This window comes from Pituophis catenifer, unplaced genomic scaffold (assembly GCF_029215685.1).
Source record: "Pituophis catenifer annectens isolate HBS135680 unplaced genomic scaffold, rPitCat1.0.hap2 SCAF_8, whole genome shotgun sequence".
Classification (NCBI taxonomy): Eukaryota; Metazoa; Chordata; class Lepidosauria; order Squamata; family Colubridae; genus Pituophis; species Pituophis catenifer.
In genome coordinates, this window is record NW_027256888.1 from 82321570 (window position 1) to 82345090 (window position 23521).

Consider the following 23521-nt stretch of genomic DNA (forward strand, 5'->3'; position numbering starts at 1 on the left):
GCCCAATTTCGGCCTTTCTCCTCCTCCCCACCAGGGGTGAAATGCTCCCGGTTCGGACCGGATCGCCCGATCCGGCAGCGATGGCGGCGGGTGGTTTGGAGAACTGGTAGCAAAAATCCCTGCGGCCCCCCCCCCCCATGCCCAGCTGAGCTGCACAATCATCAGAGGCTTTTTTTTTTTTACTTTTAAAAGCATTTTTTCTACAACCTCTTCCGACGAAAAAATGCTTTTAAAAGTAAAAAAAAAAAAAAAGCCTCTGATGATCGCGCTGCTCAGCTGGGATCGTCAGAGGCTTTTCAAAGAATTTTTTTCTGCAACCTCTTGGCCGAAGAGGTGGTAAAAAAAAAATGCTTTGAAAAGTCTCTGACGATCCCAGCTGAGTTGCCTGATCGGCAGAGAGGCTTTTCAACGCATTAGAAAAAAATGCTTTGAAAAGTTAAAAAAAAAAAAAAAGTTGACCACGCCCACTCACTCACATTACCCCCACCCCCACCACCAAGCCACGCCCACAGAACCGGTAGTAACAAATTTTACATTTCAGCCCTGCTCCCCACCCTATTAAAAAGTCCACCCGTGTGATTAAATCTCTTTGGTCAAGTTAAGCCCACTTTGGCACCTCGAGTTTTAATTGCCGACCGTTCAGGATTTGAGGTTTGTCTCACGCTGGTCGGCTTTGAATTTGAGGGGGGAGGCAAGTGACATATTCCCCCCCACACTCTGGGGTTAAGGACCCCATTATTATTATTTTTTTCAGAATCTGCCCTCTGCCGAGTTGCGGGTTTTTTCTTTCCTTCCCGTTTGCACACCGGAAATCCACACCTCTCCTTTATTTCATGTGTACCAATTTTTGGCCACTTGAAGACACGTGGACATCAACTCCCAGAATTCCCCAGCCAGCATGAAGCATGAAGTCCACGTGTCTTCAAGTGGTCTGTATGGGGAATCCCTGCTTCATTTAGCCAGAAAAGAAGACCCCAGCCTGGGACGGCTCTTTTGCAACACAACTACAACAACACGCAATGGGCAGAAGAGGATACCGAGGAATTCATGCCTGCCCTGTGCTTTGTGACTTCACTGGGCTGGGTCACTCCTGGGAGGATCTTTCGCTGGGACGCTGAGTTACCTGCCCGCCCTATGGACTTGCCCAGATGCCACCCGTTGGCCCCCCTCCCCAAAAATCCACGAGGAAGCCGCAGGGCCGAGCTACCGAGCCTGTTGTGTTCAGAGAATCGAGCTGACGGGTTTCCCGAGCAGAAAAAAGAGTGAACGGAGCAACGGGCTTTCCGAGCAAAACTTTGCATGGTTCGAAAAATACAGTTCTCCAGTTGACGTTCCTGAGTGAGGCTGGCAAAAAGGCAATTGACAGGGTAAGGGAAGTTGGAGGTTAGGGAATACAGGGTTTTTCGGGAGAAATGCCCGCGAGTGACGGATGAGGGTCAGGAAGGGAGGCGGGAAGGATGTCCCTGAGACTGTCCAGTTGCTCACGGATAGCGTCCCGGTTTCTCCTGAATCTCGCCCGCAATCTCGACATTGCTGCCCATTGCCGCAGGGTGGCTGGCAGTTGGCGTGGGCCTCTCCCGACGCCCCTCGGCACTCTGAGGAGCCGAGGGCCAAGGGGGACCGGTGTCTCTTTGCACACTGGGTAATCTCAGCTCGCTTTGGAGAGGGTGCTGCCCCACAGTGCGGGCCTCTACCGATTCCCTGAATTTTTCTAGACTTTCCAGCACAGGCAGTTGGTAATTTTCTTCTGCGGTGGGGGCTCTTTCTGGGGGAGGGCTGAGCCCAGGTACAGCCCCTCATGGACACACAGCGTCTTCCTCAGCAGACCCGTGGCAAAAGCCCAGGCTGCTCTGTGCAACTGGACGTGCCAGGGTCCAGCAGCCTGTCATTGTTGGAGTCTTCTGTATTCTGGTGGCCGACGGATCCTCCACGCTCTGGCTGGGATGTCTCCTCTGGTCCAGCATCACTTTGCTGGACTTCCTGGGTAGCCGGGACTTGAACCGCCTGGTGGCAGAGGGGACAGGTGTCCTGCACGTAGAACCACTTGCGAAGGCAGCCTTCGTGGAAAATGTGGCCGCAGGGCATGATGATGGCGACGGTCATTTCCTGAAAAAAAGGGACAGAAAAAGAGAGGTGAGAAGAGACTCTGGGTAGATCTGAGTGTTGTGGTCTGCCGGCAGTCTGCGGAGCTGGCAGCGGAGTCGGACAGTGAGGAGGCTGGGGAGGAACATGGGCCAGTCCTGGAGTCTGGGGAAGGCCCGGATGAGGGCTCTGCGTCGGAGGCAGAGATGGGGCCAGGGCCATCTGGGAGCGATGCGCGGACTCCGGAACCTCCAGAGTCGGACAGCAGAGAGGCAGAGGAACAGGAGGAGCCTGTTCCTAGTGCGCGCATGCGCAGAGCTGCCAGAAGGCAAGAACAGCTAAAGCAAAAGGGACGACTCGGGAGTAAGGCCAGGAGATGATTGGCCCCTCCCATAAGACTTAAAAGAGTAGCAAAGGCTCTTGGGCTCTTTGTAGGAAAGCAACGTTGCTAAATCCGTTTTCCAGTTGGCGTCTCTTGTTTCTGAACTTTGTGGGGCTTTGCCATGAAAGGCCTTTGGCAGGGTGCCAAAGAAGATAAAGGTTTGTGATAAGCGGAAGGACTTTTTCTGAAGGACTTGTTTTGGAATTAATTTGGACTAAGCTAGAAGTAATTCTCAACTGTTATAATAAAATAGATTTGTTTGAGACTGATTGTGTCTTGCAATGACTAAGTGAGCCTGGGTCACAACACAGAGCTTGGATGGATGGATCTCGGCCACGTCCAAGGATTACAAATAATTCATCTAGAATGAAGATCTTGCTATGGTGAACTTGAGGGGATACAGGTAGTCCTCGACTTACAACCCCAAAGGAGCCCAACATTTCTGTTCCTAAGCGAGTCAGTCGTTAAGTGAGCTTTGTCCCATTTTACGATCCTTTCTTGCCAGTTGTTTAATTGAATACCTGCTGTTGTTAAATTAATGAAACCGTTGTTAAGCAAATCTGCCTTCCCCCTTGACTGAGTTGTGCCCCATTTTACGACCTTTCTTGGCCACTGTCGTTAAGTGAATCACTGTGGCGGTTAAGTTAGTCACACGGTTGTTAAGTGAATCTGGCTTTCCCCGTTGACTTCACTTGTCAGAAGGCCGCCCAAGGGGATGGTGTGAGCCCCCCCCGGGACGCCACGACCGTCATAAGTATGAGTCAGTTGCCGAGCGTCTGACTTTAAATCATGCGGGGAGGCGGCAACAGTCGTAAGTATGAAAAAGAGTCATAACTTCACTTTTTCCAGCGCCGTTGTAAACTTTGAACCGTTACTGAATGAACGGTTGTTAAGTCAAGGTCTACCTGCAGATTAGCAAGCGGCAACTCTGGAACGGATTTTAAATAAATGCTGGAAATAAAAGACAAAATGGCATTTGCGTTTGTTCGGTGGAATGTAAATTTAAGAGACCGCAGAATCCTTGGCAGACGAACAAAAGGAGGGTGGGGAATACGGAGAGTCTCGGGGAAGTCTAGGGAAATGTTGATGGGATCTCAAGAGATCATCCAGCCAACCCCCTTGCCCAGGTGTTTATGGAGATTCTCCGTCATCCAGGTCATCGTTGTCCCAAAGGTCCTTTTTTTATTTTTTAATTTTCCAAGCAGCAGCTTTCTGGTTTTTCTCTGAAGACATTTTGTTTCTCATCCAAGAAGCTCCTTCAGCTCTGAATAGTCCAGGGGTCTCCAACCTTGGCCACTTGAAGACTTGTGGACTTCAACTCCCAGAGTTCCTCAGCCAGCAAAGCTGGCTGAGGAACTCTGGGAGTTGAAGTCCACAAGTCTTCAAGTGGCCAAGGTTGGAGACCCCTGGACTAGATGGTGGGGAATGGAAGGATTTATACTCCTTGCAGACATCTGCTCTGAGCCGAAGAAGCTCCTTGGATGAGAAGCGAAACGCCTTCAGAGAAAAACCAGAAAGTCCAGTGGCCTCTTGGGGGAAACCTCCCCCCCCACCTTTGGGACCCCTTCCCCAGGGTTTAAAACAGGGGTGTCAAACTCAAGGCCTGGGGGGGGGGCCACATCTGGCCCATGAGGTGTTTAGATTTGGCCCACCCTGGAAACGGCGAAGGACTGGCCTGCGGTGGCTCTGCCAGCGAAAACGGAGCTCGGGAGGGCCCTCCGGAGCTCCGTTTTCGCTGGCAGAACGTTGCAGGAGGCTGTTGCAGCCGAAAACGGAGCTCGGGAGCCTGTTTTTGTTGGTAGAGCACTGGGGCCACCAGTGACGTCGAGCTGGCCACACCAACCCTGGCCAAGGTCAAACACAACCGTGATGTGGCCCTCAACGAAATCGAGTTTTGACACCCCTGGTTTAAATGCATTACTATCAAGAGCCTTGATAGTACAGGGGTTTAGTGTACCCTGTTATTAACACAGCTGCCTGCAATTTCTGCTGGTTCGAATCTCTCCAAGGCTCAGGGTTGACTCAGCCTTCCATCCTTTCTAAGGTAGGTGAAATGAGGACCCAGTTTGTGGGAGGCAATAAGCTGACTTTGTATAAAATGTACGAAAAGGATGAAGGCTATTGCTTAACGCCTTGTAAGCCGCCCTGAGTCTCCGGAGAAGGGCGGCATATAAATCAAATTAAAAAAAAAAAAAATTACACTACAAAGCCCATCCTTGCCCCTGTGGTCTCCCCATCGGGGGAGAGTGGGAGGCCGCCAGACCCTTCTTGGGACAAGGGAAGGAGGTGACTGACCTGGAAGCAGATGGCACACAAGTCGTTGTGATCCTCCAGCTGCCTGCTGGTGGCCCTGGGTAGCAAGCCGATCTTCTTGGCCGCCTCCCAACGGAGCGAGAAGCTCTTCCAGCCGGATTGGGCCCTCAGCCAGACGTTGAAGTAGCAGTGGACGATGATGACCGAGGCCCCCAGCCACGTCCACTCTCCCACGATGGACCCCCAGGTGCCGTACGTCACCACGCACAGGGCCACCAGGAACTCCAGCACCCGGCTGACGGCTTGGACGCAGTAAAGGATCTCGTCCATCTTCTCCACGGGGGTCTTCTGGAGGAGCTCGGCCACGAAGAGGCCATAGACGAAGAGGGTCCCCGTCACCTACGAGGGGCGAGGAAGTGAGTGTTCTGTCCCCAACCCCACGCACACACACCAACAGACGTTCAAGAGTTAAAGACCAAACCAGCTGGCAAAATCCTTTTCCTTATGATAACGGAACTTGGCAACAACCTAGTGGCTGCCTGCCAAGAGTTTATTATTTACGAAGAGGAGAGATAACTTCTCCCCACTCCTGGTACATCAAAAGAAACAGCTCAATAATTACGGAGTCAATCAAGTCCAGAGATAATCCAGCAAAGTCTATAGCCAAAAGTCCGGCAATGCAGAATGGCGTGGAAGCTTTCAGCTTTGTTCGTCACAAGGTTTGACTGGACACCACGCTCCCTTTTATATCCTGTGGGGTGTGGTCCAGTAACTCAGCCTGATCTCGGGCACGCCTTTTCTTCTGTTACGCGCGCTTATCTCTGTGACGCTGGCGTAGATCCAGCCAAGACTCATCACCCTCATCACTGTCCACCTGTGGCTGCGTGGACGTGCTTGGCCCCGGCCCTATCTCTTGCCGTTCGGCGGACACCGAAGGCATTGCCAGAGAGGAGGGTCCTGGAGAGGGAGACCTTGCCAACTCCTCTCCTTCACTCTCGGAGTCCTCTCCTGCCGATGACACAGGCTCAGGTAACGGAGCCACAACAGTGAGGTCGGCTCCCACCCTCCTCCTGACGACTTGGGGGGAGGCTGTGCCTGATGGGTCGTCGTGGGAGCTTCATCCCTGGAGGCTTTCAAGAAGAGACTGGGCTGCCCTCTGTCAGAAATGGTGAAGGGTCTCCTATTTGAGGCGGGGGGTTGGACTAGATGACCTACAAGGTCCCTTCCAAGACTGTTAATCTGTAAGGGATTGGGTACCCAATGGGGGAAGCTTCTTACTGGGGTAGACTCACTTACGACCGTTTATGGAGTGACCGAAGTTACAATGGCGCTGAAAAAAAAAGGGACTTAGGGCCGTGGTTCACACTTACGACCGTTGCAGGGCCTCCATAGTCACCTAGTGGAAATCCAGCAACTTGGCAACTGACTCCTATTTATGACGGTCGTGAGGTCTCCCCGGGGTCAGTTCATCCCCTTTTGTGACCTTCTGATGGTACAGATTGACAAGAGATGGAAGGGATCTTGGAGATTTTCTAGTCCAGTGTTTCTCAACCTTGGAAGCTTGGTGGACTTCAACTCCCAGAATCCCCCAGCCAGCGCTGCTGGCTGGGGGATTCTGGGAGTTGAAGTCCACCCATCTTCAAGCTACCAAGGTTGAGAAACACTGTGTTAATCTCTGCTCTTGTGGGTATTTTATTTCTGGCCAGGAAGTGCAGTGATCTTTTAGCTTTTGGATTGTCTCTTTTGAATAGTGTGTAAATGTGGTCCATCTCTATGTGCCCGTTGATGGCTGTTTTGTCTGAGTGCTGCTGGCTGGGGGATTCTGGGAGTTGAAGTCCACCCATCTTCAAGCTACCAAGGTTGAGAAACACTGTGTTAATCTCTGCTCTTGTGGATATTTTATTTCTGGCCAGGAAGTGCAGTGATCTTTTATAGCTTTTTGATTGTCTCTTTTGAATGGTGTGTAAATGTGGTCCATCTCTATGTGCCCGTTGATGGCCGTTTTGCCTGAGTGCCGCTGGCTGGGGGATTCTGGGAGTTGAAGTCCACCCATCTTCAAGCTACCAAGGTTGAGAAACACTGTTCTAGTCCAACCTCCTGCTTAAGGGTTTCTTGCTTGAGCAGGGGGTTGGACTAGAAGACCTCCAGGGTCCCTTCCATCTCTTGTCATTCATTGTTCTATAAAAGTGCAGAAGAGAAGGATTGGGGTAACACGATGGCAACGTTGCAATATTTGAGGGGCTGCCCCAAAGAAGAGGGGGCTCAAACTATTTTCTACTAGAAGCCCCCGAAGGCAGGACAAGAAGCAACGGATGGAAGCTCATCAAGGACAGAAGCAACCTAGAACTAAGGAGAAAGTTCCTGACAGTGAGGACAATTAACCAGTGGAACTGCTTGCCACCAGAAGTTGTGAATGCTCCAACACTGGAGGTTTTTAAGAAGATTGGACAGTCAACTGTCCAAAATCTCCTTTGAGCAGGGGGCTGGACTAGAAGACCTCCAAGGTCCCCTCCAGCTCTATTCTGATTCAAAGACAAAAACAACCTAAAACTAAGGAGGAATTTCCTGATAGGGAGAACAATTAGCCAGTGGAACGACTTGCCACCAGAAGTTGGGGGTGCTCCATCCCTGGACAGAAGAGACCGGACAGCCACTTCTCTGAAATGGCAGAGGGTCTCCAGCATGAGCCGGGGGCTGGACTACAAGACCTCCAAGGTCCCCTCCAGCTCTATTCGGATGGAATTGGGAATGCCGAGCTGTACCTGCAGGGAAGTCAGCATGCAGCTGGAGATGAGGATCACCAGCCAGAAATCCGGCTGGAAGAAGTGGGCGATTTTGTAGGCCATGAATCCGGGGACCACCAAGAGAAAGAGGCAGAGGGTCACCCCACGGAAGTGTTTCCAGAAATTTCTGCAAGAGGGAAAAAGAAATGGGTGGGTGGGTGGACCAACGGATCAGGAGACCCCCCCCCCCACCACAACTCAGGTCCCTCATGAACTCTACGCCCCGTTTCTCAAGCCAGGAGGGACCACGCTGGGGTTAGATGGCGTCCAAGGAGGTGGTCCTCGACTTACGACTCCAATTGAGACCAACCTTTCTGTCGCTAAGCGAGACGGTTGTTGAACAGGTTTCGCCCCGTTTTACCACCTTGCTTGCCACCGTTGCTTGCCACTGCGGTTTGTTAAGTTAGGAGCACGCTCGTTCAGCAACTTCCCCCTGGATGTCGCTGGTCGGAAAGGTCGCAACCGTCATAAGTATGAGACAGTTGCCCAGCGTCTTGAATTTTGATCACATGACCACGGGGATGGTACGAAGGTCGTAAGGGTGAAAAACAGCCGTAAGTCACCTTTTTCAGGGCCGTGGTAACTTTGAACGGTCGCTAAACCAACTGTTGTATGTCGAGGACTATCTCTCTTCCCAGATTCTTCTGGTTTACCCAGTTTCACACGTTGAAGTAAGTGAGATTTGAGAGATTTCATAGGAATACAGCTGGTCCTCAACTTACGACCACAACTGAGCCCTACATTTCTGTTGCTAAACGAGACAGTTGTTAAGTGAGCTTTACCCCCTTCAAGCACACTTTCTTACCACACTAAGTGAATCGCTGCAGTTCGTAACACAGTCGTTAAGTGAATCTGGCTTCCCCATGGATTCGTCAGGTCGCAAAAGGGGATCATCTTATCCCGGGACACTGCCGTCATAAATGTGAGTCAGTTGCCAAGCATCCAAATGTCAGTCACGTGACTTTGGGAAACTGCGACTGTCGTAAATGTGAGTCGCTTGCCAAGCGTCTGAATTTCGATCACGTGACTGTGGGGATGCCGCAGCGGTCGTAAGCGTGAAAAACGGTCATAGTTGCTTTCCCCCCCCCAGTGCCGTCGTAACTTCAAACGGTCACTAAACGAACTGTTGTAAGTCGAGGACTTACCTTTAGGTTGTCATTTTGAATGGTCACTAAGCGACTGGTCGTAAACTGAGGACCACCTGTAGATAAATACAGGTGGTCCTCGACTTACGACAGTTCATTTAATGGCTGTTCATAGTTACAACGGCACTGGAGAAAGCGACTTAGGACCGTTTTCCACACTTATGACCGTTGCAGGATCCCAACAACTGACTCATACTTATGACGGCTGCAGTGTCACATGATCCCCTTTTGCGACCTTCTGGCAAGCAAAACCCAAGGGGAAGCCAGACTCACTTAACAACCGGGTGACTGATTTACCAACCGCAGTGCTTTGCTCAGCAACCGTGGCAAAAATGGGACAAAGCTGACTTAACAAACGTCTCGCTTAATGATGGCGACTTTGGGCTCCATTGTGGCCATATGTCGAGGATCCCCTCTTCCGCCCTCTCCCCAGCTGCGTGGAACTCCACGATGGAAAAAGCCCCCCCCTCCCCCCCGAGTTGGGCATCACATACTGTAACAACTGGTTCGCCCAGCAACCAGTTCGTCATATCGTCACCGCTACCGGCTCGGCCGAACCGGGCCGAACCGGAAGGAACCCACCACTGGCGTGCGGCATCAAACACAGCGATATAAGACGGGATTGCGCCTTGGCGGGAGTGGGCCCATCTGCAGGTCACAATTACCAGTTTTCCCGAACCAGTAGCAGCCCACCACTGCCCCCCCTCCCCATACCTGTTCTGCGATGCCCCCAGCCCCAGAACGACCGGCTCGGCTATTTCGGTCACAGATTGGAGAGTGGAGGTGGCCACGATGAAGAAGATGACGGTGAGCAGGTAGGTCCTCTGGAGGAGTTGAAGGTCCAGGAGGCCCGTCTGGATGGCCAGCAGCAACAGCGTCACCCCTTCCGTCACGCCCCTTGAAGGGATTTGGGTTGGGGGGGGTGAGCAGAAGGATGTGGGGAGACCCTGTAGACCTCTCTCCCCAAGTCCCTGGGGGCTGCCACCTGTTTGTAGGGCTATGTTGAAAGTTCAGTGGGTGCTCTTCCAGAGAGAGAGTGGGGGAGAAGAGAGAGAGAGAGAGGGAAGGAGAGAGGGGGGAGAGAGAAAGAAGGGAGAGAGAGGGAGGGAGATACAGGAAGAGGAATAGAGAGAGAGAGCAGGAAGACAGAAGGAGAGGGAGAGAAACGGGGAGAAATATAAAGAGAGAAGAGGGACGGGGGAGAGAGGGAGAGAAAAAGAAGAGGGAAAGGGAGAGAGAGAGAGGGAGGGAGAGAAGAGAGAAGGAGAGAGGAGGAGAGAAAGAAGAGAGGGAGATACAGGAAGAAGAATAAAGGGAGAGAGCGGGAAGACAGAAGGAGAGGGAGAGAAAGGGAGAGAAAGAGGAAGGGAGAGAGAAGGAGAGAGGGAGAGAAAGGAAAAGGGAGAGAAAGAGAGGGAGGGAGGGAGAGAAGAGAGAGAAGGAGGGGGGAGAGAAAGAGGAGAGAGATACAGGAAGAGGAATAGAGGGAGAGAATGGAAAGACAGAAGGAGAGGGAGAGAAAGGGAGAGAAAAGAAGGGAGAGAGAAGGAGAGAGGGAGAGAAAGGAAAAGGGAGAGAAAGAGGGAGGGAGGGAGAGAAGAGAGAGAAGGAGAGGAGGGAGAAAAAGAAGAGAGGGAGAGAGATACAGGAAGAGAAATAGAGGGAGAGAGCGGGAAGACAGGAGAGGGAGAGAAAGGGAGAGAAAAGGAGAGAGGGAGAGAAAGAAAAGAGGGAAAGGGAAAGGGAGAGAAAGAAGAGGGAGGGAGGAAGAGAGAGATACAGGAAGAGGAACAGAGGGAGAGAGCGGGAAGACGGAAGGAGAGGGAGAGAAAGGGGGAGAGAAAGAGGAAGGAGAGGGAGAGAAGGGGGGAGAGATATAAAGAGAGAAGAGAGAAGGACAGAGGGGGGAGAGAGGGAGAGAAAAAAAAGAAAGAGGGAGGGAGATGCTCTCACCTGTGGGTGACGCTGCCGTCCTGGAAGGCTCCGGAGCCGCTTAAATAGAGCCTGGCCAGCTGGAGCAATCCCAGGGCCAGGTAGGAGACGGCGAAGGTGAGGCCGATGAGCGAGTAGGGGGTGGTGCAGCATTTGGCCACGCTGGGAAGGCGGAAGACAGGACAAGCTGGGCCAGCTGCCCCAGGGCTGCCTCCCCCTCCTCTTTCGGACAGCAGCCCCCCCCTCCCCTCCCCTCCCCTCCAGGTGCAGCTCCTACCTGCTGAGGAAGACGAAGAGCCAGCCCTGTTGGGAGAGGAGGGGGCCGGAGGAGGAGGAGGCCAGGGTGAAGATCTGCAGGGCGAACAGGACCAGCCAAAAGGTGGAGAAGACCAGCGGCACAGCCAGCCGCCTCCAGAGGGACCCGGCCAGGGTCACCAGATGATAGGCCTCGGGGTCCTGCAAAGAGAGACGGAGGGCCCCCAGTCGGCTTTGGCAACACCCGGCAGCATCCAAGGGGGCTTCCTAAGGGGGTAGAGGAGGAGGAGGAGGAGGAGAGCAGCCAAAGCTCAGCCAGCACAACGACCCCTCGATGCGGGCAGCTGAGAAGTAGGATGGCCTTTGGGGGGCGGGGGCACCATGGAACTGAGGAAGGAGCAGCATGGGCTCTTGGAGGAGGAGGAGGAGGAGGAGGAGGAGGAGGAGGAGGAGGAGGAGGAGGAGGAGGAGGAGGAGGAGGAGGAGGACATCTGCAGGGTCCTTGGTGCTCTCAGAGCTTGGTAGCTTCCTTGCAGACATTTCATGACCCAACTAGGTAACCTCATCAGTGGTAGGACTTTAGGAGAGGAGGAGGAGGAGGAGGACTATGAGGTCCTTGGTGCTCTCAGAGCTTGGTGGTTTTCTTGCAGTCTGTCAGACTTCGATGCGATCTCAAAATAAATGAATTTCCAAACTGCCAATCTTTAAGGAAATCTTCTCTTTATTCGAGCGCAGCCACCGGATCATGACTCGATGCGGACAAGACTGACCTTTTGCCCCCCCCAATCCCTCCCTTTCCGATCCCCAATTCTCTGCTTCTCATTGGCTATCTTCCAAGTCACTCTCCTGACTTCTTGTCTCGTCATTTCACAGGAATGTCTCCCCCCTCCTCATTTCCACGATGACCGTGCTTCAAAGGGATTTAGCAGGCAAAAGTCCAGGACTTATCTTGTAATTGCAATTGTACAATCTTCCTTTCTATGTCAGCGGTGAGACGCTGACACAGACCCAATTAGTGATAGAAGGCAGTGGGGTTAGTGGCCAGGAGGAGGAGGAGGAGGAGGAGGAAGGAGGGCTAGCTAGGGAAGGGAAGGGAGCGCTGAGGCCCTCCCCCCACCCGCAGGAACCCCTCCACCCTTCCTTACCTGGAAGATCTCTCGGCAGCCGGCCGCAGCCGTGCGGAAAAGCCCCGTGAGGTAGGAAGCTGCCCCATAGAGGAGCTGCAAGGCCGCCAGGGCCGCCCCGCAGGAGCTGACGGTGGGCAGAGCCTGGGGAGGGAGGCAGCACAGCCGGGCGGCCAGCGGGAGAAGGGGGGCGCAGAGCAGCCCCACCTGCCGGGTCTTCAGCAGCAGAGCGCAGAGGGCGACGACCGCCACCTGGCCTGGGAAGGACACAGAGAGTTAAGGGTCTCGGCCACGGGAAATGGGGAGGCCGTGAGTTCTAGTCTTGCCTCAGACACAAAGCCGACTGGGTGACCTTGGGCCAGTCATTCTCTCTCAGCCCTCAGAAGACGGCAATGGCAAATTGGACAATCTTCCAAAAAGACTTTGCCAAGAAAACGGCCAGGAATAGTCTTTCTTTCTTTCTTTCCTTCATTCCTCCCTCCCTCCCTCTCCTTCGTTTCCTTTATTTCTCCCTCCATCTCCTTCCTCTCTCCCTTTCCTTCCTCCCTTCTTCCCTCATCTCCTTCCTTCCTTTTTCTCTTTTCCTTCTTCCTTCCCTTCCTTGTCTCCTTCCTTCCTCTTTTTTCCCTGTCTCCTTCCTTTCTTTTCCCTTCCTTCCTCCCTCCCTTTTTCCCGTCTCCTTCCTCTTCCCTTCCTCCCTCTCTCCCTCCCTCTCCTTTGTCTTTCCTTCCTCCTCTCCCTCCTTCCTTTCTTTCCTCCCTCCCTCTTTGTTTCCTTTCTCTCCCTCCATCTCCTTCCTCTCTCCATTTCCTTCCTCCCTTCTTCCCTCATCTCCTTCCTTCCTTTTTCTCTTTTCCTTCTTCCTTCCCTTTTTTCCCTGTCTCTTTCCTTCCTCTTCCCTTCCTGCCTCTCTCCCTCTCTCCTTTGTCTTTCCTCCCTCCCTCCATTTTCTTTCTTTCCTTCTTCCTCTCCCTCCCTTCTTCTCTTCCCTCCCTCCTTCCTTCCTCTCTTTCCTCCCTCCCTTCTTCTCTCCCTCCCTTTCTCTCTCTTTCCTCCCTCCCTTTCTCCACCTCTTCCCCCCAAATTCTCTACCGCTAAAGCCACGGTCTGCCTGGGCAATGCACCCCCTCACCGGTGCCCCCGTTTCCAACCACAGGCCAACCAAGGGAGAGCATCAGGAGACCCCCTACCCAACAAACCATCTCCCACCGCCATTCCTCACCAGTCAGTGCAGTGGCAAAGTGCCCAAGGGCCACCGGGTCCTCATAGATGGCGCCCTGGAATCCATGCTCCACCTCATGGTTAATGTAGTCCCTGGAAGAGCAAGAGAGGGACACAAAGGAAGGCACACAAGCACAATGTTGCCTGCTCGGTTGTCTACAGCAGCCCCCCCCACCCCCTTTCTTTACCTTGTCCACTTTAAGCTTTGTGGACTTCAACTCCCAGAATTCCCCAGTTAGCCCTCCAGATTGGGGTTCTTCAAACATGGCCACCAAAGTGGACTTCAACTCCCAGAAGTCCAAAGATTTGTGGACTTCCAACTCCCAGAATTCCCCATCCAGCTGAAGTCCACAAATCTTGAAAGCGGCCATGTTTGGAGATAAATGTGATACGTTAGTGAATAAGTGTAATAAACAAATGTAATGAATAAGAGACAAATGTAAATGAATCAATAAATGTATATGTAATATATGTAATCGATGTAATGAATGAATGTAATAAATTTAACAAGCAGGGCATTTAAATCAATAAATTCGATCAATAATTTAATAAACGAATACATTTTATAAGCCAGTGCCTTTAATTAATTAACCAATTTATTACATAAATTAAAAAAAAAAATTGGGGGTGTTTTAAATTTTGTTTTCTGGGCCAAATTATTTAATTGTATTTTAATGGTTTTTTTAACTTTTGTATTATAGGTATTTTATCTTTTGGCTGTTCACCGCCCTGAGTCCTTCGGGAGTAGGGCGGTATACAAATTAAATAAATAAATAAATAAATAAATAAATAAATAAATAAATAAATAATAATAATAATAATAATAATAATAATAATAATAATAATAATAATAATAATAAAAGAGCCCTGCGAGGTAGGCCGAGCTAAGGTGATACAAGGTGTCTCCAGCGAGCTTCCAAAGCCGGGGGTCTCCCCACCCTTCCTCCCACGGACTTTCCTGGGGGGGGGGGGGAAGGAAGCAGCCGTCTTACCAGGCTACCTGGTGGGACAGGTAGAGCAGCAGGAGGGCCAGCAGCTGAAGGTAGAGTTGCACCAGGGAGAGGAGCGGGAGAACCAAGACCATCAGGCACAGCAGGTGACCTCAGAAAAGGGGGGGGGGAGGAAGGGGGCAGAAAGTTGCATTTCCGATGTTTTTTTTTTTTAATTCTCACTTTGATCTCCTTGCAAAGAGCCCCGAGATACTTCAGCACCCAGAATGGCCCGGAATGTACATTTCATAAGTAAATACAGGTAGTCCTCAACTTACGGCCACAACTGAGCCCGACATTTCCGTTGCTAAGCGAGACATTTGTTAAGTGAGCTTTGCCTCATCTTTTTTTTTAAATTTGATTTATATGCTGCCCTTCTCCGGAGACTCAGGGCGGCTTACAGTGCGTTAAGCAATAACGCACTGTTATTGCCATTTATTGCAAGACTCTTCTTGCCGTTAAGTGAATCCCTGCAGCTGTTACGAGTAAAACGGTTGTTAAGCGAATCCGCTTTTCCCCGCCGGAAGATCACGAAAGGAGAATGATGTGACCCCCAGGGGGGACACTGCAACCGTCATAAAAGCGAGTCAGTTAACAAGTGTCCGAATGTAAATAAGGAAGGGTGAAAAAACGGTCATAAATCACGTTTTCCCACCACGTTTTAACTCCAAATGGTCACTAAGCAAACTGTTGTAAGTTGAGGACCAGCTATACCAATGTCAGTTGGCCGGATGCAGGCCATGCAAAGTGCCCACCTCAAAATTCCTGCCTCCCTCACAAGTTGCATTCCCCCCCCCCCCCAATAAGGTGACTCCCCCTGCATCCTCCTCCCTCCCCCCCGGTTTTTTTCTCCGCCACAACGGTTGGCAAGGATGTTGCAAGTGGGCCACAAGGCTGCCAGCTGCCCAACAACGTTCCGACACCCCCACAGCCCCTCACCCCCCCATCCTGGCGCTGGGACCTGCTCTTGCAACTCGCTCCCTGCCTGGACCGCTAGAGCCCCTGCCCACCCACCCACAAGGAGGGAGGAAGACCCCCACCCCATTTCCCATGTGTGTGTATGTCTGTGTGAGTCCTGCCACATTTCCAAGGAGAGGGGTGTGTGTGTTAGAGAGACCCTTCCCCACTTCCCAGGGAGAGGGGTCTCTTCCTGTGTGTGTGTGTGTGTGTATATGTGTGTGTGTGTGTGTGTGTGTATATGAGACCTCATTGCTCATTGTACACACGTTGTGCACTGACAGTAAAGATTTGATTGACCTGCCCCAATTCCAGGTAGAGGGGTGTGTGTGTTAGACAGACCCTTCCCCATTTCCAGGGAGAGGGGTCTCTCGGTCTGTGTGCGTGTGTATGTCTGTGTGAGTCCTGCCCCATTTATTATTTATTTATTTATTTATTTATTTATTTATTTATTTATTTATTTATTTATTTATTTATTTTTTATTGGTTCGATTTATACGCTGCCCTTCTCCGGAGACTCAGGGCGGCTTACAATGCGTTAAGCAATAGCCTTCATACTTTCATATATACCTGCTTAGTAGGGCTTGCGCCCCCCCCCCCCAAAGCAGTGTTCTTTTTTATACAAAGTCAGCTTATTGCCCCCACAATCCGGGTCCTCATTTTACCTACCTCGGAAGGATGGAAGGCTAAGTCAACCTTGAGCCTGGCGAGATTTGAACTCGCAGTAATGGCAGGCAACTGGTGTTACTTAACAGTGCTTTACTCCGCTGCGCCACCAAGGCTCTTGGTAGAGGAGTGTGTGTGTGTGTCCATCCATCCAGAGAGAGAGAGACCTCATTGCTCATTGTACACAAGGTTGTGCACTGACAATAAAGATTTGATTGACCTGCCCCACTTCCCAGGTAGAGCTGCCTATGTATGTGTGTGTATATATATATATGTGAGTCCTGCCCCACTTCCCAGGTAGAGGGCTGTGTGTGTGTGTTTGTGTGTGTGTGTGTATGTCTGTGTGAGTCCTGCCCCATTTTCCAGGTAGAGAGATGTGTGTGTTAGAGAGACCCTTCCCCACTTCCCAGGGAGAGGGGTCTCTCTCTGTGTGTGTATATGTGAGTCCTGCCCCATTTCCAAGTAGAAGTGTCTGTGTGTGTCTGTGTGTATGAGAGTTAGGGAGACCCTGCCCCACTTAAACAATTTTAATATTTTTAATATCCTTAATCCTCAAAGTTTAAATTTGTTTTAAATTGATTGGGGTTTTAATCTGTCTGGGCCAAACTATTTAATTCGATTTTATTTCTGCTTTTTAAATTTTGTACGTATGTATTTTATTGTTGGCTGTTCACCGCCCTGAGTCCTTCGGGAGAAGGGCGGTATGCAAATCAAATAAAAGTGAAGTAAAGTAAAGGGAGACCCTTCCCCACTTCCCAGGTAGAGGGGTCTCTCTCTCTCTCTGTGTGTATGTCTGTGTGAGTCCTGCCCCATTTCCAAGTAGAAGTGTGTGTGTGTGTATGAGTGTTAGGGAGACCCTTCCCCATTTCCCAGAGGTGTGTGTGTGTGTATAAGAGAGAGGGGAGAGACCCCCACCCCACTTTCCAGGTAGAAGTAGAGGGGGGGAGGGGGAGGGGTTCCTGGGTCGAAGGCTGAGCCCCCCCAACCCCCCCTCCCCTCCCCTCCCCTCCCCCCACAGGCTCTGCCTCCTTTTGTGAGTTGCGCTTCTCCTTCCTGGGGGGGGAGGGGAGAGAGACCCCCTCCTTTAATTCCTCCCCTCCCCCCCAGCGCCCCATGGGAGTTGGAGTCCCTGCCCCTCCCCTCCCCTCCCTTTGGCCTCTTGGCTCTCCGCGTGGCGCCCTTTCCGCGCCCTCACCGGCGTAGCAGAGGCTCCACAGGCGGCCCCCCCGCAGCAGCGGAAGCCGCTCCGCCAGGGGGCGCCCCGTGTCGGCGAAGGCCTGCACGTCCCACCGGTAGAGCAGGTCCAGGAGGACGACGGGCGGCACCCGCAGCACCACGTTGGCCAGGCGCTCCAACCGGCGGGGCATGGCGGGGGGGGGGGGGAGGGGAGGAGAGAGAGAGAGGGGGGGGCTGGGCGGACGACCCCCCCCCCTCCCCGGTCCCGCCGCTTGGCGCCCAGCCCTGCGTCACAAGCCCCGCCTGAAGCCGCGGCGGCCATCTTGGATCAGGGCACGCCGGCCGTCTCCGTCGGCGCCACGTGGCGGCGCCGTTTCTGCGCGCCGCCATGTTTAATGAGGGCATGTGGTGGTGGTGGTGGGAAAAAGGTCGCTAATTCCGGCTCTGCTGCTCTTCCTCCACCACCTCGGGCGCGCCCTCTGGAGGTCATGGAAGGAAAGGCAGCTGGGTTGTCTTGTTTCAGATGGGGCCGGAAGGGACCTCGAGGTCTTCTAGTCCAGGGGTCTCCAACCTTGGCCACTTTAAGACCTGTGGACTTCAATGCCCAGAATTCCTCCGCCTGTAAAGCAAAGCTGGACTGAGGAATTCTGGGCGTTGAAGTCCACAGGTCTTAAAGTGGCCAAGGTTGGAGAGACCCCTGTTCTAGTCCAACCCCCTGCTCAAAGCAGGAGTGAGTTTATACCATCCTATACTATCTAGTCTCTTCTTGAAGACCTCCCGTGATGGAGCACCTAAAACTCAGATTAACAGAGTTGGAAGGGACCTTGGAGGTCATCTAGTCTAACCCCCCACCCAAGCAGGAGACACTATATCCTTTCTGACAGATGGCAGTCCAGTCTCTTCTTGAAAGCTTCCGGGGATGAAGCTCCCACAACTTCCAAAGTCAGCTTCTGTTCCATGGGTTGATTGATTATTTATTTATTTATTTGTTTGTTTGTTTGTTTGTTTGTTTGTTTGTTTGTTTCCATTTCTATACCGCCCTTCTCCAAATAGGACTCAGGGCGGTGAACAGCCAAAGTAAAAAAACAGAGCATATAAAATTTAAAAACAGTATTAAAATAATTAAATATTTTGGCCGTGAATCAAATGTTCAGAACATTTCTTCTTATTTCCAGGTTGCTTCTCTCCTTGATTAGTTTCTATCTGTTGCTTCTTGTCCTGCCTTCAGGAGCTTTGGAGAATAGCTTGACCCCCTCCTCTTTGGGGCAGCCCCTCAAATATTGGAAGACTGCTCTCATGTCTCCCCTGGTCCTTCTCTTCATTAAACTAGACATACCCCGTTTCTGAAACTGTTCTTCATATGTTTTACTCTCCAATCCCTTAATCATCCTGGTTGCTCTTCTCTGCACTCTTTCTAGAGTCTCCACATCTTTTTTATAGTGTGGGGACCAAAACTGGATGCAGGACTCTAGGTGTGGTCTTACTAAGGCTTTATAGAGTGGTATTAGTACTTCCCTTGATCTTGATTGTTTCCCTCTGTTAATGCAAGTTAGGATTGCATTGGTTTATTTGGCTGCCGCCGCATACTCTTGGCTCATATTTAATTGGCTGTCCACTTTAATCTTCTGACTGAAGAGAGGAAGGTGGCATCTTCCTTTGTGATTTGTAGGTTCAACACAGAAACCCGGAAAAATCAAGAAATGTTAGCTAAAGATAGCAACTTCAACTCCCAGAATTCCTGAGACAGCATGGCATGCCAGAAACCGGCCCACGTAAACAAGCAGGCAGCATGCAAAATCATGCCCACTTCGGTCCACGGAAAAACCTCTGTCCACAGAACCGATCTCTGGTGCCCCAAAGGTTGCGGGGCAGGCGCTGCTCTAAAGTACCCATTTAGCTTTAGTCTGATTGATCGATTGATTGAAATGGAGCAAAGAATCAAACAGCAAATGGCATGACTTTAGGCAGCCAGGAGGTGGCGCCAAAGGCTTTCCTATGATAAAAGACTTGGGGCTGTGGGGGGGCATCTTCCTTTTTGGGATTTCTAGACCAGGGAAAGAAGATCTGGTGAGGGTTGGGATGCGGCTGAAATTCAGAAAACCAGTCCACGCAGTTCCTGACTTACAGCCATTTGTTTAGTCACCATTCAAAGTTACAAAGCACGGAAACGGCATTGGTCGCGTTGGTGGATGATCTCTGGAGGGCTCGGGATAGGGGTTGCTCCTCTATCCTGGTCCTGTTAGACCTCTCAGCGGCTTTTGATACCATCGACCATGGTATCATGTTGCACCGGTTGGCGGGGTTGGGGGTGGGGGGCACCGTTCTGCGGTGGTTCTCCTCCTACCTCTCTGACCGGTCGCAATCTGTGTTGACGGGGGGGCAGCGGTCGACCCCGAGGCACCTTGCTTGTGGGGTGCCACAAGGGTCGGTCCTCTCGCCCCTTCTGTTCAACATTTATGTAAAGCCGCTGGGTGAGATCATCCGTGGCTTTGGGGTGGAGTTCCATCAGTACGCTGATGACACCCAGCTGTACATCTCCACCCCAGGCCACCCCAACGATGCCCTTGAAGTGATGTCCCAGTGCCTGGAGGCCGTGCGGGCCTGGATGGGGAGAAACAGGCTCCGACTCAACCCCTCCAAGACCGAGTGGCTGTGGCTTCCAGCGTCCCGATATAGCCAGCTGACGCCATCGCTGGCTATTGGGGGCGAATCACTCGCCCCCACGGAGAGGGCTCGCAACTTGGGCGTCCTCCTGGACGCACGGCTGTCTTTAGAAGATCATTTGACGGCCGTGGCCAGGGGGGCTTTTTATCAGGTTCGCCTGATACGCCAGCTGCGCCCCTTTCTAGATCGGGACTCTCTACGCACAGTCACTCAGGCACTAGTCATTTCCCGCCTGGACTACTGCAACGCTCTCTACATGGGGCTCCCCCTGGGGTGCACCCGGAGGCTCCAGCTGGTCCAGAACGCAGCCGCGCGGGGGATTATGGGGGCGACGAGGCGCTCCCATGTGACACCTCTCCTGCGCGAGCTGCACTGGCTCCCAGTGGTCTTCCGGGTGCGCTTCAAGGTGTTGGTGACCACCTTTAAAGCGCTCCATGGCTTAGGGCCGGGGTATTTACGAGACCACCTTCTGCCACCAATAGCCTCCCACCGGCCAGTACGCTCGCACAGAGTGGGCCTCCTCAGGGTGCCGTCCGCCAGACAATGTCGGCTGGCGACCCCCAGGGGGAGAGCCTTCTCTGTGGCGGCGCCCACCCTCTGGAACAACCTTCCCCCAGAGTTACGTATAATAACAGACCTCCGGATTTTTCGTCGGGCCCTGAAAACCTATTTATTTCAACAAGCTGGGCTGGCCTGAGTTAAATTTTAAATTGATTTTAAATTGGGTTATCTTAATTTCGGCCAAAACATTTAATTATTTTAATATTGTTCTTAAATTTTGTATGCTTTGTTTTTATCTTGGCTGTGCACCGCCCTGAGTCCTATTGGAGAAGGGCGGTATAGAAATTTAATAAATAAATAAATAAATAAATAAATAAATAAAGGCATTGAAAAAAGTGACTTTATGACTGTTTTTCACACTTTACAACGGTTGCACCCTCCCCGTGTTCTTAGGAACAAAATTCAGATGCTTGGCAGCTGTCTCATATTTGCGACGATTGCACTTTTGGTGACCTTATGACAAGCAAGTCAATGGGGAAGCCAGATTCGCTTAACGATTGTGTTACCAACTTAACGGCAGTGATTCAATCAATCAATCAATCAATCAATCAATCAATCAATCAGGATAGAGCTGGAAGGGACTTTGGAGGTCTTCCAGTCCAACCTTCTGCTCAAGCAGGAGACTCTCTATCATTTCAGAGAAGTGGCTGTCCAGTCTCTTCTTAAAAACCTCCAGGGATGGAGCGCCCACAACTTCTGGTGGCAAGCTGTTCCGCTGGTTAATTATCCTCATTGTTAGGAAGTTTCTCCTTAATTCCAAGTTGCTTCTCTCCTTGATTAGCTTCCATCCGTTGCTTCTTGTCCTGCCTTCTGGTGCTTTGGAGAATTAATTGATGTCCTCCTCTTTGTGGCAACCTCTCAAATATCATTAAGGGTTGTACCTTAGAATTCTTGATGAACGTATCTTCTCTTTTTATGTACACTGAGAGCATATGCACCAAGACAAATTCCTTGTGTGTCCAATCACACTTGGCCAATAAAATTCTATGATCTATGATTTACAATTTTTAATTTAACATTTTTAATTTAAAATACTGGAAGACTGCTATCATGTCACCCTTAATTCTTCTTTTGTTTAGACTAGCCAAACCCAAATCCTGCAGCCGTTCTTCATATGTTTTACTCTCCAGGCCTTTGATCATCTTAGCTGCTCTTCTCTGCACTTTTCCCAGAGTCTCAATATCGGAAGAGTGATACACCTCAACCGAGTGGGCACCCTTGGCAAATGCCAACCCCCTGTTCTGCCTTGAATTATCCATGCCACACACTTAATGCCAGGCTCCTGGCTTTGACGGGCAGCTTTAATCAAGCCTTTTCACAGTCCCTTTTGCAACAGCTGTCCAGGAGGATGCTGCGAAAACGGTAATTTGCAAAGATCATGGAGGGAGTGGGAGGGAGGACGGGGAAAGGTTTTCGTGTGTCAGAGTTGGTTTTATGAAGTGAGATGGACGTTTGACATCTTAATCCACCAGGTGGTTTGGCTGGAGAGGGAGAGGGAGGCACTAAGGGGAATCTGGAGGTCCAGATGGAGACAAAGATGGATGTGTTTCTCCCCTTTTCCTTCTGCTTCTACCCCCATCCCCACCCCCACCCCCGCGTACACCTCAACCGAGTGAGAACACCTGACGGGGCTTCCCAAGAGACTCCACCGAGGTTAAGAAATTCATTAGCACAGTGTGGAACTTCTTAAAAGCAAAAAAAGAAAAAAGAAAGAAAGAAAGAAAGAAAGAGCAGATGTTACCAACTGGCAGCAGTTCTTACTTATGCAGGAGGAGGTTTGTAGAAGAAGAAGAAAAGAAAAGAAAAAACCTCTCCAAACAAACAAAGATTGTAAAAGGCCATCGTGGTAAAATCCGTGCTGCGATTTTTCAGACCTTCCACCTGTCATGCCTGGAAGCCATATTACCTGCGTGCCTTGAGGATCCAGGCCTGCCACAATCATACCGTGGGGAGTTGGGAGGGGGGATTGCATAAGTGAAGTAGAGATAGCCTGTTGTGGCCCCTCTCTATGGGAGCGAACTGGTCGGTGAGAGGCTACTGGTGGCAGAAGGCGGTCTCATAAGTACCCTGGTCCTGAGCCATGGAGCGCTGTAAAGGTGGTAACCAAAACCTTGAAGCGCACCCGGAAGACCACTGGGAGCCAGTGCAGCTCGCGCAGGAGGGGGGGCACATGGGAGCGCCATGTCGCTCCCATCACCACCTGCGCGGCCGCATTCTGGACCAGTTGGAGCCCCATGTAGAGAGCATTGCAGTAGTCCAGGCGTGAGGTGACAAGGGCATGAGTGACCGTGCGTAACGAGTCCCGATCCAGAAAGGGATGCAACTGGTGAATCAGGCGAACCTGATAAAAAGTCCTCCCGGCCACGGCCGTCATATGCTCTTCAAAAGACAGCCGTGAGTCCAGGAGGACGCCCAAGTTGCGAACCCCATCCGTGGGGGCCAACGACTCGCCCCCAATAGTCATTGATGGCGCCAACTGACTATATCGGGACGTTGGAAACCACAGCCACTCGGTCTTGGATGGGTTGAGCCTGAGTCTGTTCCTCCCCATCCAGATCCGTACGGTCTCCAGGCATAAACCAAAAATGTTTGTTAAAAAAAAAAAAGAATAAAAACAGAAAAGACAGATTCTTTTTTTCATTTTTTTTACCAGCCCTTTAAGTTGCCAAAGCAGACAGTGTTTTTAATCTGCAAAAAAAAAAAAAAAGAAAAAGCAGGACGGAGAAGAGATTTGAAAAGCGATGTCGAAGTCCTGATTTGGGCTACTGTTTTTAAGCGGCAGTTTTATCGTTTTCTTTGTTTTTCCCCATGGAGTTGATCAAATGACAAGTTTTGCCCATCCTTCGGCCAGGAGCTAAGAGAGCCACTTCAACTCTGGAGACTTCCGGCAAATGCCCTTCTGGGATTCATGACATGGGTAATTCATCCAACATTTATAAGGCACTGGGCATCTGCTGGTCATTAGGACACACTGGTTGTCTTTCGGACGCTGTGGAAATCCATCAGCCCAGTAACTGAAAAGAAGAAACAACAGCCCTCAGTCCTCCATGCAAAGTAAGAATTTTTTAACAGAATAACAGAGCCGGAAGGGACCTCGGAGGTCTTCTAGTCCAACCCCTGGCTTGGGCAGGAGACCTGCTCAAGCTCAAGCAGGAGACTCGATACCATTCCAGATAAAGGGTTGTCCAATCTCTTCTTGAAAACCCCCAGTGATGGAGCACCGGCAACTTCTAGTGGCAAGCTGTTCCACTGGTTAATTATCCTCACTGTTAGGAAATTTCTCCTTAGTTCCAGGTTGTTTTTCTCCTTGATTATTTTCCATCCATTGTTT

At 51.3% G+C, this 23521-nt stretch overlaps 1 protein-coding gene across 2 annotated transcripts; it reads right to left on the minus strand.

Annotated features, from left to right (window-relative positions):
* Positions 1–1280: 1280 nt before the first annotated feature.
* On the minus strand, positions 1281–17156 carry LOC139320226 (RING finger protein 145-like). Of its 2 annotated transcripts, XM_070948453.1 has the most exons (10): positions 16985–17156; positions 14170–14278; positions 13179–13270; positions 11978–12213; positions 10855–11033; positions 10599–10739; positions 9360–9542; positions 7480–7627; positions 4760–5116; positions 1281–2106 (listed from the first exon to the last, which is right to left on the minus strand). In XM_070948453.1, exons 1-10 carry the CDS (start codon positions 17154–17156, stop codon positions 1819–1821), a joined length of 1905 nt encoding a protein of 634 aa, XP_070804554.1. In that variant the 3' UTR covers positions 1281–1818. The 2 variants fall into 2 exon arrangements, with proteins under 2 accessions (XP_070804554.1, XP_070804555.1); XM_070948454.1 differs by lacking the exon at positions 10599–10739 and having other exon boundaries at positions 16985–17066.
* Positions 17157–23521: the final 6365 nt, after the last annotated feature.

What these genes read in the sequence shown, in the direction of transcription:
- LOC139320226 (XM_070948453.1), bottom strand. Translation starts at nt 17,156, where the DNA reads ATGCCCCGCCGGTTGGAGCGCCTGGCCAACGTGGTGCTGCGGGTGCCG. An exon ending in CTCTTCGTCTTCCTCAGCAG is followed by an intron (nt 10,740 to 10,854) that starts GTAGGAGCTGCA and finishes CCGCCTTCCCAG; the next exon opens with CGTGGCCAAATGCTGCACCA. An exon ending in GCATGCTGACTTCCCTGCAG is followed by an intron (nt 5,117 to 7,479) that starts GTACAGCTCGGC and finishes CGCCCCTCGTAG; the next exon opens with GTGACGGGGACCCTCTTCGT.